Source organism: Carcharhinus amblyrhynchos, chromosome 14 (assembly GCF_965287045.1).
Source record: "Carcharhinus amblyrhynchos chromosome 14, sCarAmb.v2.hapA, whole genome shotgun sequence".
Classification (NCBI taxonomy): Eukaryota; Metazoa; Chordata; class Chondrichthyes; order Carcharhiniformes; family Carcharhinidae; genus Carcharhinus; species Carcharhinus amblyrhynchos.
This window is the reverse complement of record NC_137337.1, coordinates 7,097,996-7,111,846: the sequence shown is the minus strand read 5'-3', so window position 1 is coordinate 7,111,846 and position 13,851 is coordinate 7,097,996. Positions and strand designations below refer to the sequence as shown.

The 13,851-nt window shown below is 47.0% G+C and overlaps 1 protein-coding gene across 1 annotated transcript in view; it reads left to right on the top strand.

The window, feature by feature from the left end:
- Positions 1-13,851, top strand: part of tshr (thyroid stimulating hormone receptor) — a 67,703-nt gene that overhangs the window by 43,159 nt on the left and 10,693 nt on the right. Inside the window, exons 9-11 of the mRNA XM_080202103.1 lie at positions 251-439; positions 2,399-3,660; positions 4,436-4,487. Coding sequence (XP_080058229.1) covers positions 251-439; positions 2,399-3,660; positions 4,436-4,487 — 1,503 coding nt within the window. The remainder of the gene's footprint in view (positions 1-250; positions 440-2,398; positions 3,661-4,435; positions 4,488-13,851) is intronic.

The window sequence follows — 13,851 nt, the reverse complement described above, 5'->3', positions numbered from 1 at the left end:
CTGTGCCCAGATGGTGCGAGAATCCCATCTACTTCATGGAAATGTCTCTGGTCTCCAGGAGCACAGACATGCTTGGGAGTGGAGATGGTCACGGAGGTTTGTATGTAAAGTGAGCACAAATTCTGCATTGCCATAGTTACAAAGACCAATAGCTCACCCCCCTTTCAAACAGTCTGATTTAATCTGGAGAATAAGCACCAATTCAGATGGCTTGGAGTTAGCCTCACAAATTGGTCTCTCTTTCTCACAGTGATGTGTCCCAGTCCAGTGTGCACTCCCTTCCCAGCAAAGGACTGGAACCTTTGAAGGAATTAATGGCAAAGAACACTTGGACATTGAAGAAACTCCCTCCTCTGAAGACGTTCCTTCACCTAATGAGAGCCGACCTCACCTACCCAAGCCACTGCTGTGCGTTCAAGAACTGGAAGAAAAACAAAGGGTGAGTCAGTGCCCAGGAGGAAAGCCAGGATACACTGGGTCAAGTGCTTTTCCTGAGATTCTTGATACTGAAATCACCAGGGAAATTTTACTTAATAACATTTTCCAGTTCACTACTAAGTCAAAGCTTAGTGTGGGGAAGCCCGCTGACCTTAGAGAGTTAGGGATGAATGATTTGATTTGACTTGACTTGATTTATTATTGTCACATGTATTAACATACAATGAAAAGTATTGTTTCTTGCGCACCGTACAGATAAAACATACCATTCATAGAGAAGGAAAGGAGAGAGTGCAGAATGTAGTGTTACAGTCATAGCTAGGGTGTAGAGAAAGATCAACTTAGTGTGAGGTAGAATCATTCAAAAGTCTGACAGCAGCAGGGAAGAATGTTCTTGAATCAGTTGGTACGTGACCTCAGACTTTTGCATCTTTTTCCCAACGAAAGAAGGTGTAAGAGAGAATGTCCGGGTGTGTGAGGTCCTTAATTATGCTGGCTGCTTTTCCAAGGCAGCAGGAAGTGTAGATAGAGTCGATGAATGGGAGACTGGTTTGAGTGATGGACTGGGCTACATTCAGCACCCTTTGTAATTTTGTGCGGTCTTGGGCAGTGAGTGGGGTTGAGCCTGTTAATGACTGTCTCCCTGGTCCGTAGAAGTTAACCATAGTACCTGACGTGGTACCTAGTACATGGAACAACAGTTTACCTTAACCCAGCGAAACATCTCGAAGGGTCACCAAGCAAAATTTGACAGAGAACCACGGAAGGAGGTATTGGAATTGATAAACAGAAATTTGGTCAAAGAGATAGGTTTTAAAGAGGTCTTAAATGAGGAGGGAGAGGACAAGTGGAGAAGAGTTTTAAGGAGGGAATTCCAGAACTTAGGGCAGTAGTTTTCAACCTTTTCCTGATTAAGGAACCCTATACTATATGGTGAAATTCTGCGAGACCCCAACCCTCTCGCTGTCCTTCCCTCCCATGGTATATATTATATTATAAAACAATAGTGAAAACAAAGCATAACATCGTTGAACGAATGATTATTTTTCACTAAATGCAAGAGGGACGTATCTTGGGGAGTTTGGTACAGTTTACAAATGATCTGAAAATTGTGGGGTTTTAGGGATGCCGGGGGACCTGTGGCCTCTGGGGAATCCCAGCTAGAAAATCATTGGCTTCGGGTGTAGACTAAGCCGCTTCCAGCGGAGTGATAAAAACATTGGGGGTGCAGAAGAGGCCAGATGTGGAGGAACGCAGGTATCTCCAAAGGTTGTAAGGCTGGAGAAGGTTACAGAGATAAGACAGGGCCAAGGGAATGGAGGGATTTGTAAAGAAAAGGATGGGAATTTTAAAATCGAGGTGTACAGCCTGGAGATTGTGGGTGAAAGGAAGACTGAGGAAAGTAAGAAGGACTTCCATTATTCAATCATTACAAAGCAGTGACAGTTAGAAAAGCACACTGTGTTCTACATCCAGCACAGCGATGTTGTGGCACTCATCTTAACTATTTATCGGGAGGCGATGGTCTAGCGGTATTATTGCTTATTAACAGAAATTCAGCTAATGTTCTGGGGGACCCGGATTCGAATCCTGCCACAGCAGATGGTGGAATTTGAATTCAATATTAAAGCTGGAGTTAAGAATCTACCGATGACCAAGAAACCATTGTCGATTGTTGGGAAAAGTGCATCTAGTTCAATAACGCCCCTATAGGGAAGGAAATCTGCCGTCCTTACCCCGGTCTGGACTACATGTGACTTCAGAGCCACAGCAGTGTGGTTCACTCTCAGCTGCCCTCTGAACTGGCCCAGCGAGTTCAAGGGCAACTAGGGATGGGCAATGAACGCTGGCCCAGCCAGCGACACCCGTGTCTCACGAATGAATTTTAAGAATCGATAAATATTGTCCCAATGTTTAATCTTCTATAATGTGTCTTTTCAATCTTCAGTTTGCCCTACAGGCTTTTAGAGTCAATTATGTGCAACCAAACATCTAGCCACGGTCTCAGGCAGAGAAGATCCTTCAGTTTATACAATGGGCCTTTTTACCACAGCTACGCAGAAGATAACAACGTGGGTCACACCTCCGACCAGGGCTCAAAGCTCCGCGATTTCCACAGCAACTCCCATTATTATGTGTTCTTCGAGGAACAGGGAGATGAAGATGTGGGGTTTGGCCAAGAGTTGAAGAACCCTCAAGAGGACCACGTGCAAGCTTTCGACAATCATTACGATTACATGGTGTGCGGAGGCAACGAGGAGATTGTTTGTAAGCCGGAGCCTGATGAATTCAACCCTTGCGAGGACATTATGGGTTACGACTCGCTGAGAGTTATCGTGTGGTTTGTTAATCTGTTGGCCATTTTGGGGAACACCTTCGTGCTCCTGGTTCTGCTGACCAGTCACTACAAGCTGACTGTCTCTCGTTTCCTGATGTGCAATCTCGCGGTGGCGGATTTCTGTATGGGTATTTACTTACTGCTGATCGCCTCTGTGGACCTCTACACCAGGACCGAGTATTACAACTACGCCATAGACTGGCAGACTGGGCCTGGGTGCAACACTGCCGGATTTTTCACCGTCTTTGCCAGCGAGTTCTCGGTCTACACGCTTACCGTGATCACGTTGGAGCGCTGGTACGCCATCAACTTCGCCATGCGGTTAGACCGGAAGATGAGGCTGAGACACGCTGCCATGATCATGGTGGGAGGCTGGCTGCTCTGCCTCACCCTGGCCCTTCTGCCCATCGTCGGGGTCAGCAGCTACATTAAGGTGAGCATCTGCCTGCCCATGGATACCGAGTCCCAGCTGGCTCAGGGCTACATTGTTTTGGTTCTGTTGGTCAACATCTTGGCCTTCATCATAATCTGCGCCTGCTACATCAGGATCTACGTCACGGTAAAGAACCCGCATTACAAACCCGGCACCAAAGATACCAAAATTGCCAAGCGGATGGCAGTCCTTATCTTCACTGACTTCACCTGCATGGCCCCCATCTCCTTCTACGCGCTGTCCGCCATCTTGAACAAGCCGCTGATAACCGTGACCAACTCCAAGATATTGCTGGTCCTCTTCTATCCACTCAATTCCTGCGCCAACCCTTTCCTCTACGTCATCTTCACCAAGGCTTTCCGCCGGGACGTCTTCATCTTGCTGAGCAAGGTGGGCCTTTGCCAACGTCAGGCCCAACTCTACCGGGGGCAGACCATCTCTGCCAAGAACGGCCACATCTTCTCTGGTGCCCGGAGCGGCAGAGGGGCACCGCTGGACCTCGCCAGCACGAACCACTTCTCTCGCAGCCCTCGCCAACACTGCAGTAACGGCCAGAGAACTGTGGCAATTACCAGAGGTTGTAAAGTTAGTGAACTGTAACTGTGGATTGAGGGGACTGGGTATCTATAGACTTGAAGGTGAACTAATGACCCAGAAGTGCTGTAGTTGTTAGCAATGAAAAAATAACAGATATATTTGTACTATTACCAAATGGTTTGTTTGTCATAATGTGGTGTTCGTTTCAAAGAGGTCATTGAAATGTTAGCTACAGACAAAGATGAAAGGGGTGGTCTAATTTCAATTAGCTTCAGTGAATCATAGAATCCCTACAGCCATTTGGCCCATCGAGTCTGCACCACCCACAATCCTACCCAGGTTCTTTCCCCACAATCCTACTTATTTACCCAACCAAACCCCCCAACAACACTATGGGGCAATTTAGCATGGCCAGTCAACCTAATCTGCGCATTTTTGGAGCGTGGGAGGAAACCGGAGCACCTGGAGGAAACCCACGCAGACACGGGGAGAATGTGCAAACTCCACACAGACAGTGACCCGAGCCGGAATCGAACTTGCTGGGCAAGTTGAGGGGGCCTCAGCACGCCGGCAGGACTCGACTGCACAGCGGTCTGGGCACCATCTTCAAAGCAGAAAGTGACCTTCCCCTCTCATTCTGCCAGGCGGGTCTCAGGCTCCTAGCAACACCCCCTCCCCCTCCTCCCTCCCCAATCAGAGCCAGAATTCATCCCTCTCACCTTCTCCCAACAGTCAATGCTGGTATGCCTCCCCTCCCACTTTCCCCCACTTCTCCCCCCTCCCAATCCCCCTCACTCCCAGCTCCTGCAAACATCAATGTCCAGGATACAGCAGGTGCAGCAGGTAATTCAGAAGGCAAATGGAATTTTGTCCTTCATTGCTAGAGGGATGGAGTTTAAAAACAGTGAGGTTATGTTGCAGCTGTATAAGGTGCTGGTGAGGCCACACCTGGAGTACTGTGTACAGGTTTGGTCTCCTTACTTGAGAAAGGATATACTGGCACTGGAGGGGGTGCAGAGGAGATTCACTAGGTTGATTCCGGAGTTGAGAGGGTTGGCTGATGAGGAGAGACTGAGTAGACTGGGGCTATACTCATTGGAATTCAGAGGAATGAGGGGAGATCTTATAGAAACAGATAAGATGATGAAGGGAATAGATAAGATAGAAGCAGGGAAGTTGTTTCCACTGGTGGGTGAAACTAGAACTAGGGGGAATGGCCTCAAAATAAGGGGGAGCAGATTTAGGACTGAGTTGAGGAGGAACTTCTTCACACAAAGGGTTGTGAATCTGTGGAATTCCCTACCCAGTGAAGCAGCTGAGGCTACCTTGTTCAATATTTTAATTCAGGGATAGATACATTTTTGAACAGTAAAGGAATTAAGGGTTATGGTGAGTGGGCGGGTAAGTGGAGCTGAGTCCACAAAAAGATCAGCCGTGATCTTATTGAATGGTGGAGCAGGCTCGAGGGGCCAGATGGCCGACTCCTGCTCCTAGTTCTTAAGTTCTTAGCAGCCCGCTTGCTCTGCATTCTATTCATCAATTTCAGCATTCCCTCCCTCCATCAGCAGTGCACAGTGGCAACAGTATGTGTCACCTACAGGATGAATTGCAGGAACTCATCAAGGCTCCACCCACCCCTTCGGACCCCTTCCCCTCCCCCAGCAGTCATTGAGGGTAAATCCCATCCCTTGCCCTGAAACATCGGACCCCTTCCCCCCAACCCCCCACCCACCCACTCACTGGCACCACACCCCCCCACCCCAAACAACCATCTCCAACGTCTCCATCTTCCATGTTCACCCCCGTCCATCAGGTTGGCACTGACAGACAAATTGATTGAAGTGTCTCAGTTAACATGTTCTTACAAAAGGTGAATATTCAGAATCCAGAAGAGTAGAATAACAAATATTTGTGAACAATTCCATTGAATCCAAGATGAATTGAATTGCTGATTGATACTCTACTCACTGCCTAACTTATGTTTTTTTTTGTTTGATAGAAAGACTTGTAGATAAATACATAAGCAAATATATAATCTGCCTAATTTATTGACTGTTTTGCAGTATTGATTGCATATTGATTGCTGGTTGTATTCGAGTTCTGTGTGTTTTAAGAACATAAGAACATAAGAAATAGGAGCAGGAGTAGGCCATCTAGCCCTTCGAGCCTGCCCCGCCATTCAATAAGATCATGGCTGATCTGTTGTGGCTCAGTTCCACTTTCCCGCCCTCTCCCCATAACCCTTAATCCCCTCTCTTATCAAAAACCCATCAACCCGCTTCTTAAAAATATTTAGCGAGGCAGCCTCCACCACTTCAACGGGCAGAGAATTCCAGAGATTCACCACCCTTTGAGTGAAGAAGTTCCTCCTCAACTCCGTTCTAAACCGCCCCCCCTTTATCTTGAGGCTGTGCCCCCTAGTCCTACTGTCCTTTCTGAGCGGGAAGAGTCTCTCCACCTCTATCCTATCCATCCCATTCATCATCTTATACGTCTCAATGAGATCTCCCCTCATTCTTCTAAACTCTAACGAGTACAAGCCTAGTTTATTCAGCCTCTCCTCATAGCTCAACCCCCTCAACTCCGGTATCAGCCTAGTAAACCTCCTCTGCACTCCCTCCAAGGCCAAAATATCCTTGCGCAGGTGCGGCGCCCAAAACTGCACACAGTACTCCAGCTGCGGCCTCACCAATGCCCTATACAGCTGCAGCAAGACCTCCCTACTTTTATATTCAATCCCCCTCGCTATGAAGGCCAGCATCCCATTCGCCTTCCTGACCACCTGCTGCACCTGCAGGCTGGTTTTTTGCGACTCATGCACAAGGACCCCGAGGTCCCTCTGCACCGTTGCCTGCTGCAGTTTTTCGCCACGTAAGTAATAGTCCTTCCTACCATTCTTCCTACCAAAGTGGACCACCTCACACTTGCCAACATTAAATTCCATTTGCCATTTCCTGGCCCATTCGCCCAGCCTATCTAGATCCTTCTGCAGACTCTCCACACCCTCCGCACAATTTGCCTTTCCCCCAATCTTGGTGTCATCAGCAAATTTCGACACCCTGCACTCGGTTCCCTCCTCCAGATCATCTATATAAATGGTAAATAGCTGAGGCCCCAGCACCGACCCCTGGGGCACCCCACTAGTCACCAACCGCCAATCCGAATAGCACCCATTGACCCCCACTCTCTGCCTCCTATTTGACAACCAATCCTCTATCCACGCTAACACCCTACCCCCAACTCCATGTCCTCTGACCTTCTGCAGTAACCTCTTGTGAGGTACCTTATCAAACGCCTTCTGAAAATCCAGAAAGACCACATCCACCGGCTCTCCTCTATCCACCGCCCTAGACACATCCTCATAGAACTCCAGTAAATTTGTCAGACACGACTTCCCTTTAATGAAACCGTGTTGCGTCTGCTCTACCAAGCAATTCCCTTCAAGATGCCTCGCAATTTCCTCCTTAATGACGGATTCTAACATTTTACCTACCACAGACGTTAAACTAACCGGTTCTGAGGTAGTTCTGAGGCAGTGTGTTTCTGTGTAAAAACGATAAGGTTCCACATCAGAATCTTCTGTTTGAAAGAAGGAACAAAAATGTGGAGATTTTTAAATTTATTTTTGGAATGTGGTTGTCGCTGGCTAGACCAGCATTTATTGCCCATCCCTAATTGCCCTTGAGAAGGTGGTGGTGAGCTGCTTTCTTGAACCGCTGCAGTCCCTGTGGTGTAGGCACACCCATAGTGCTGTTAGGGAAGGAATTCCAGTGACACTGAAGGAACGGCGATATATTTCCAAGTCAGAGTGGTGAGTGTCTTAGAGGGAAGTTTGCAACTGTGGCTGTTGTCCTTCTAGGTGGTAGAGGTTACATGTTTGAAAGGTGTTGTCGAAGGAGCCTTGATGAGTTCCTGCAGTGCACCTTGTAGGTGTCACATACTGCTGCCACGATGCACTGCTGGTGGAGGGAGTGAATGCTGAAACTGATGAACGGAATGCAGAGCAAGTGGGCTGCTGTGTCCTGGGTGGTGTGGAGCTTCTTGAGTGTCGTTGGAGCTGCACTCATCCAGGCAAGCGGGGAACGTTCCATCAAACCTCTGCCTTGTGCCTGGTAGATGGTGAACAGGCATCGGGGGGTAACGGGAGGTGAGTTAATCATTGCAGAATCCCTGGCCTCTGACCTGCTCATTAAGCCACACTGTAGATATGGCTGGTCCAGTTCAGTTTCTGGCCAGTGATAACCCCCAGGATGTTGGCAGCGGGGGCTTTATCCAATTATTTATCCAATTCCCTTTATAAAATTATTATTGACATTAGATCTAGCTGCCAAAGGCATCAACCCTTTGATGCCTCAGACTTTGAATCAGTCAAAGTCTGAGGCATCAACTTACAGTGATCCAGTTTGGGAAAACAATGGAAAATCCAAAGATGTTTTAGTAGTATGATAAGAGGATAACTAAGGAAGGGCTGGAGATGGAGAATGAATCTTAATAAAGGAAACTATGAGGATATGAGACGTGAGTTGGCCTTGGTAGATTGAGGAGAGTTACTTGAAGGGATGACAGTGGATAGGCAATGGCAAACTTTCAGGGAACACATGGAGGAACTGCAGCAACTGTTTATCCCTGTCTGGCACAAAAGCAAAATGGGTAAGAGGGCCAAACCATGGCTTACAAAGGAAATTAGAGAGAGTATCCGATCTAAGCCAGAAGCATACAGATTAGCCAAGAAAAATAACAGGTCTGAGGATTGGGAGCCGTTTAGGATTCAGCAAAGAAGGACCAAGGGATTGATTAAGAAGTGGAAAATACAGAACGAAAGTAAGCTTGAAGGGAACATAAAGACTGACACTGAGAGTTTCTGCAGATATGTGAAGAGAAAGAGGTTGGAGAAGACAAATGTAGGTCCCCTACAGACAGAAATAGGGAAATGTATAATAGGGGACAAAGAAATGGTGGAGCAACTGAACACGTACTTTGGTTCCAGCTTCACAAAAGAGGACACAAGTCAAATGCCAGAAATGTTGGAGACGTAAGATTTAGTGAGACAGAAGAACTGAGGGAGATCAGTATTAGTAGAGAAATGGTACTGGGAAAATTGATGGGATTGATGGCGGATAAATCCCCAGGGCCTGATAATCTATATCCCAGAGTACTTAAGGAAGTGGCTCTAGAAATAGTAGAGACTTATAAAATTCTAACAGGACTAGACAGCGTAGATGCAGGAAGGATGTTCCTGATGGTGGGGGAGTCCAGAACCAGGGGTCACAGTCTGAGGATTCAGGTTAGAACCATAGAAAATTACAGCACAGAAATAGGCCTTTTGGCCCTTCTTGCCTGTGCTGAACCATTTTTTTGCCTAGTCCCACTGAACTGCACTTGGACCATATCCCTCCACACCCCCCTCATCCATGAACCCGTCCAAGTTTTTCTTAAATATTAAAAGTGACCCCGCATTTACCACTTTAGACCATTTAGGATGGAGAAGAGGAGACATTTCTTCACCCAGAGTGGTGAGCCTGTGGAATTCATTACCACGGGAAATAGGTGATGCCAAAATATTGAATGTATTCAAGAAGTGGCTGGATATAGAACTTGGGGTGAACGGGATCAAAGGTTATGGGGAGAAAGCAGGGTTAGGCTATTGAGTTGGATGATCAGCCATGATCATGATGAATAGAGGAGCAGGCTGGAAGGGCCAAATGGCCTCCTCCTGCTCCCATCTTCTATGTTTTCTATGATCTGTCAGGGACGTACTCCATTTGGAATATTGTGAGCAGTTTTAGGCCCCATATCTCAGGAAGGCCTTGGAAAGGGTACAGAGGAGGTTCACAAGAATGATCCCTGGAATGAAGAGCTTGTCATATGAGGAACGGTTGAGTATAAGAACATAAGAACATAAGAAATAGGAGCAGGAGTAGGCCATCTAGCCCTTTGAGCCTGCCCCGCCATTCAATAAGATCATGGCTGATCTGTCGTGGCTCAGTTCCACATTCCTGCCCTCTCCCCATAACCCTTAATCCCCTCTCTCATCAAAAACCCATCAACCCGCATCTTAAAAATATTTAGCAAGGCAGCCTCCACCACTTCAACGGGCAGAGAATTCCAGAGATTCACCACCCTTTGAGTGAAGAAGTTCCTCCTCTGGGTCTGTACTCATTGGAGTTTAGAAGGATGGGGGGGGAGGATCTTATTGAAACTTACAGGACACTGCGAGGCCTGGGTAGAGTGGACGTGGAGAGGATGTTTCCACTAGTAGGAAAAACTAGAACCAGAGGGCACAATCTCAGGCTAAAGGGACGATCCTTTAAAACAGAGATGAGGAGGAATTTCTTCAGCCAGAGAGTGGTGAACCTTGGGACCTGTTTGCCGCAGAAGGCTGTGGAGGCCAGGTCACTGAGTGTCTTTAAGACACAGATAGATAGGTTCTTGATTAATAAGGGGGTCGGGGGTTATGGGGAAAAGGCAGGAGAATGGGGATGAGAAAAAATATCAGCCATGATTGAATGGTGGATCAGACCCGATGGGCCGAGTGGCCTAATTCTGCTCCTATGTCCTATGGTCTTATATACAAAATAACTTGAATGTTGATGCAGAGGATGTTGGCAGGGTTCTCAATGAGTATTTTGTCTTCACAGAGGAGAGGGATGACGCAAACATTCTAGTTAGAGAGAGTGTGAAATATTCAATGAGCGTAGTGAGAGAGGAAGTCCTGGAGTGACTGACGTCCTTGAAGATGGGTAAATCACCAGGGTCAGATGGATTATATCCCAGACTGGTGAAGAAAGGCCAGGGAGGCGATAACAGAAGCTCGGAGGATCATATTTTAATCCTCAGTAGATACAGGTGTGGTATCAGAGGATTGGAGATCTGCAAATGTTGTACCATTGTTTAAAAAGGCCGCGAGGGGTTTGGGGAAATAATTAATGATTGATCATCAGACTTCAGTGTGAGAAAATTATTTGAATCAATTTTGAGAGTCAAGATAAGTCATCGCTTAGAAAGGCACGGATTGATCAGAGACAGTCAGCATGCTTTCGTTAAGGGGAAGTCACATTGCTGTTTGTGGGAGCTTGCTGTGCTCTCACTGCAAGTTATCCACTCCGTTTCCTACATTACCACACTTCAAACGTACTTCATTCGCTGTAAAACATTTTGAGATGACCTGAAGTCATGAAAAGTGCTAATAAATGCAAGTCTTTCTATAATGTCCTGCAGATTTCCTATGATTTGACTATTGGCAATTTTGACCTCAATGTATTTCTACCACTGCACAGCGCGGCAAAGCTAATAGGTTGTTAAACGGTACAGATAGAGGCCAAACTATACAGAGCTCTGATCAGACCGCACCTTGGGTATGTCCAAGTTTGTTCACTAATACACAATGTAGCTAGTGACCATTGAACACAATGCAGCACACTGCCACAAAACTAATGTTCACCCTATCTGGATACAAGGACTCCCTCTATAAACACCATATTCTAATCTCTGACCATCCTGCTGTCTGGAGCGGGACTTGAACCCATCACCTTCTAACATAGAGACAACATGGTACCACTAAGCTAAAGTCTCACTTCCCAGAGAGAGTACTGGGTGCCGTCCAGGGACATTTTCAGGAATTCGGACATCAGTTACAACCCAGACATGTAGACAGCCTTACTTCTCACTCAGCCAAGATCTTTATTGTAAATCTAGAGGTACAACAGAAGGTGTTTCTTTTGCCTACTTGATTATGATTTGATTTATTATTGTCACATGTATTAGTATACAGTGAAAAGTATTGTTTCTTATGCGCTGTACAGACAAAGCATACCGTTCATTGAGTCTGCACTAACTCTCTGACAGGGCATCTTACCCAGGCCCTATCCTCTTAACCCCATGTATTTATCCCACTAATTCTCCCCTAACTTTGGGACACTATGGAACAATTTTGCACAGCCAATGCATCTCACCAGTACGTCTTCCAGACTTTGACCATGTGCAGGCTCCACACAGACAGTGACCCAGGAATCGAACCTGATGCACAGACGGTGACCCAGGAATCGAACCCGGTGCACAGACGGTGACCCAGGAATCGAACCCGGTGCACAGACGGTGACCCAGGAGTCAAACCTGAGTCCCTGGTGCCATGAGGCAGCAGTGCTAATTGCTGTGCCAATATACTGCCCACAACCCCAAGCCAGCTGGCAAAGTATGAAACTAGACGCTCTTATTTTTAGTGTTAATTTAGGGAATACAGGATTAGGCATGTTTGCTGACCCACCGTCCCAACAGTCTCGCTTTATAAATGCTCTAAGTACTGAATTAGATAATGTCCTTCGATTGTGCATAGTAACAGTAAAATTACAGACTATTAATAATTAGCACCCAAAGAGAGGGACATTATTGTCCCTCACAAATAACTGCGCTCCCCTACACCACAATGTACACGCCGTTAGGTTGCTAAGCAATAGTGTTATTGGCATCTTGAGTACCTGTATCCGGGTTGAACCAATTACCTGCCAGTACAAACAATAAACAAGGGCATATTGGAGCAAGCATCACATTCAGCCCTTTAGTCTGGAACAGTGTCTGCCTTTCCCACGTTTACAGTAAATACCAGTCTGAACAAACTATTCTGACCACAAAATGTTCTTCTGTTACCGCAGGAGCCTTCTTTCTTTTGCTTTTTTAGACAAAGTCCACATTGTGGCCTCCTGTGGCTGCTTGAATTTCTTACTCTGAGCGCGTTGACACTGTGTCAAAACCTGTTGGAATCTCAACTCACAAAGTCACAGAGGGTGGGACGATTCCCACACGGGAGTTCCACATCTCAAACAGCTTGGTGGGTACGGTGCTGAGGATCCGGATACAGAATTAGAACTGTTCTAAGAACATAAGAAATAGGAGCAGGAGGAGGCCATCTAGCCCTTCGAGCCTGCCCCGCCATTCAATAAGGTCATGGCTGATCTGAAGTGGATCAGTTCCACTTTCCCACTTTCTCCCCATAACCCTTAATTCCCTTGTCTGTCAAAAACCTATCTACCCGTGACTTAAATATATTTAGCGAGGCAGCCTCCACCACTTCAACGGGCAGAGAATTCCAGAGATTCACCACCCTTTGAGTGAAGAAGTTCCTCCTCAACTCCGTTCTAAACTGCCCCCCCTCCCTTATCTTGAGGCTGTGCCCTCTAGTCCTGCTGTCCTTTCTGAGCGGGAAGAATCTCTCTACCTCTACCCTATCCATCCCCTTCATTATCTTATACGTCTCTATAAGATCCCCCCTCATCCTTCTAAACTCCAACGAGTACAGACCCAGTCTATTTAGTTTCTCTTCATAGGCTGACCCCCTCATCCCCGGTATCAGCCGAGTGAACCTCCTGCTGTAATTGTACAGGGCATTGGTGAGGCCACACCTGCAGTATTGTGTTTGACAGGCACCATTATTTTTAACTGACAATGTGTTCACTTAGGGAGTGCAGCATTAGACATATCTGTTCGGGTACACTGAGGGAGAATTTAGCATGGCCAACACACCTAACCAGCACGTCTTTCGTCCTGTGGGAGGAAATCGGAGCACCCGGATAAAGGCCCACGCAGACACGGGGAGAATGTGCAGGTTCCGCACAGACAGAGACCCAAGGCAGGGCCCCAGGGTGATGTAAAAGTTCCTGCCCAATATTTATCCCTGGACCAACAACGTTAGTATCACCTGGTGACTATCACACTGGTGGTTATGGGATCTTGCTGTGCACAACATTGGCTGCTACGTTCCTGCCAACACAACAGTGACTACACCTCAATGCGTGGGTTTTCTCCGAGGGCTCCGGCTTCCTCCCACAGTCCAAAGATGTGCAGGTTAGGTGTATTGGCCGTGCTAAATTGCCCCTCCATGTCCTGGGATGCGGAGGTTAGGTGAAGTGCGTTGGGATGGGATCACGGAAAGTGCCGGATAAATGCAAGTACCTTCTTCTTCAGCGAACCGGTTGGGTTTTGCAACAAACCAGTCGCTTCCGTAGCTTTCCACGGCTGGCCAAGGTTTACTAACTCCATGGCATTCGATGTCATAATTAGCCCGACCCATTCCTTTACTGTACTCATCACCACTGTATTTTCTACTGTTTAA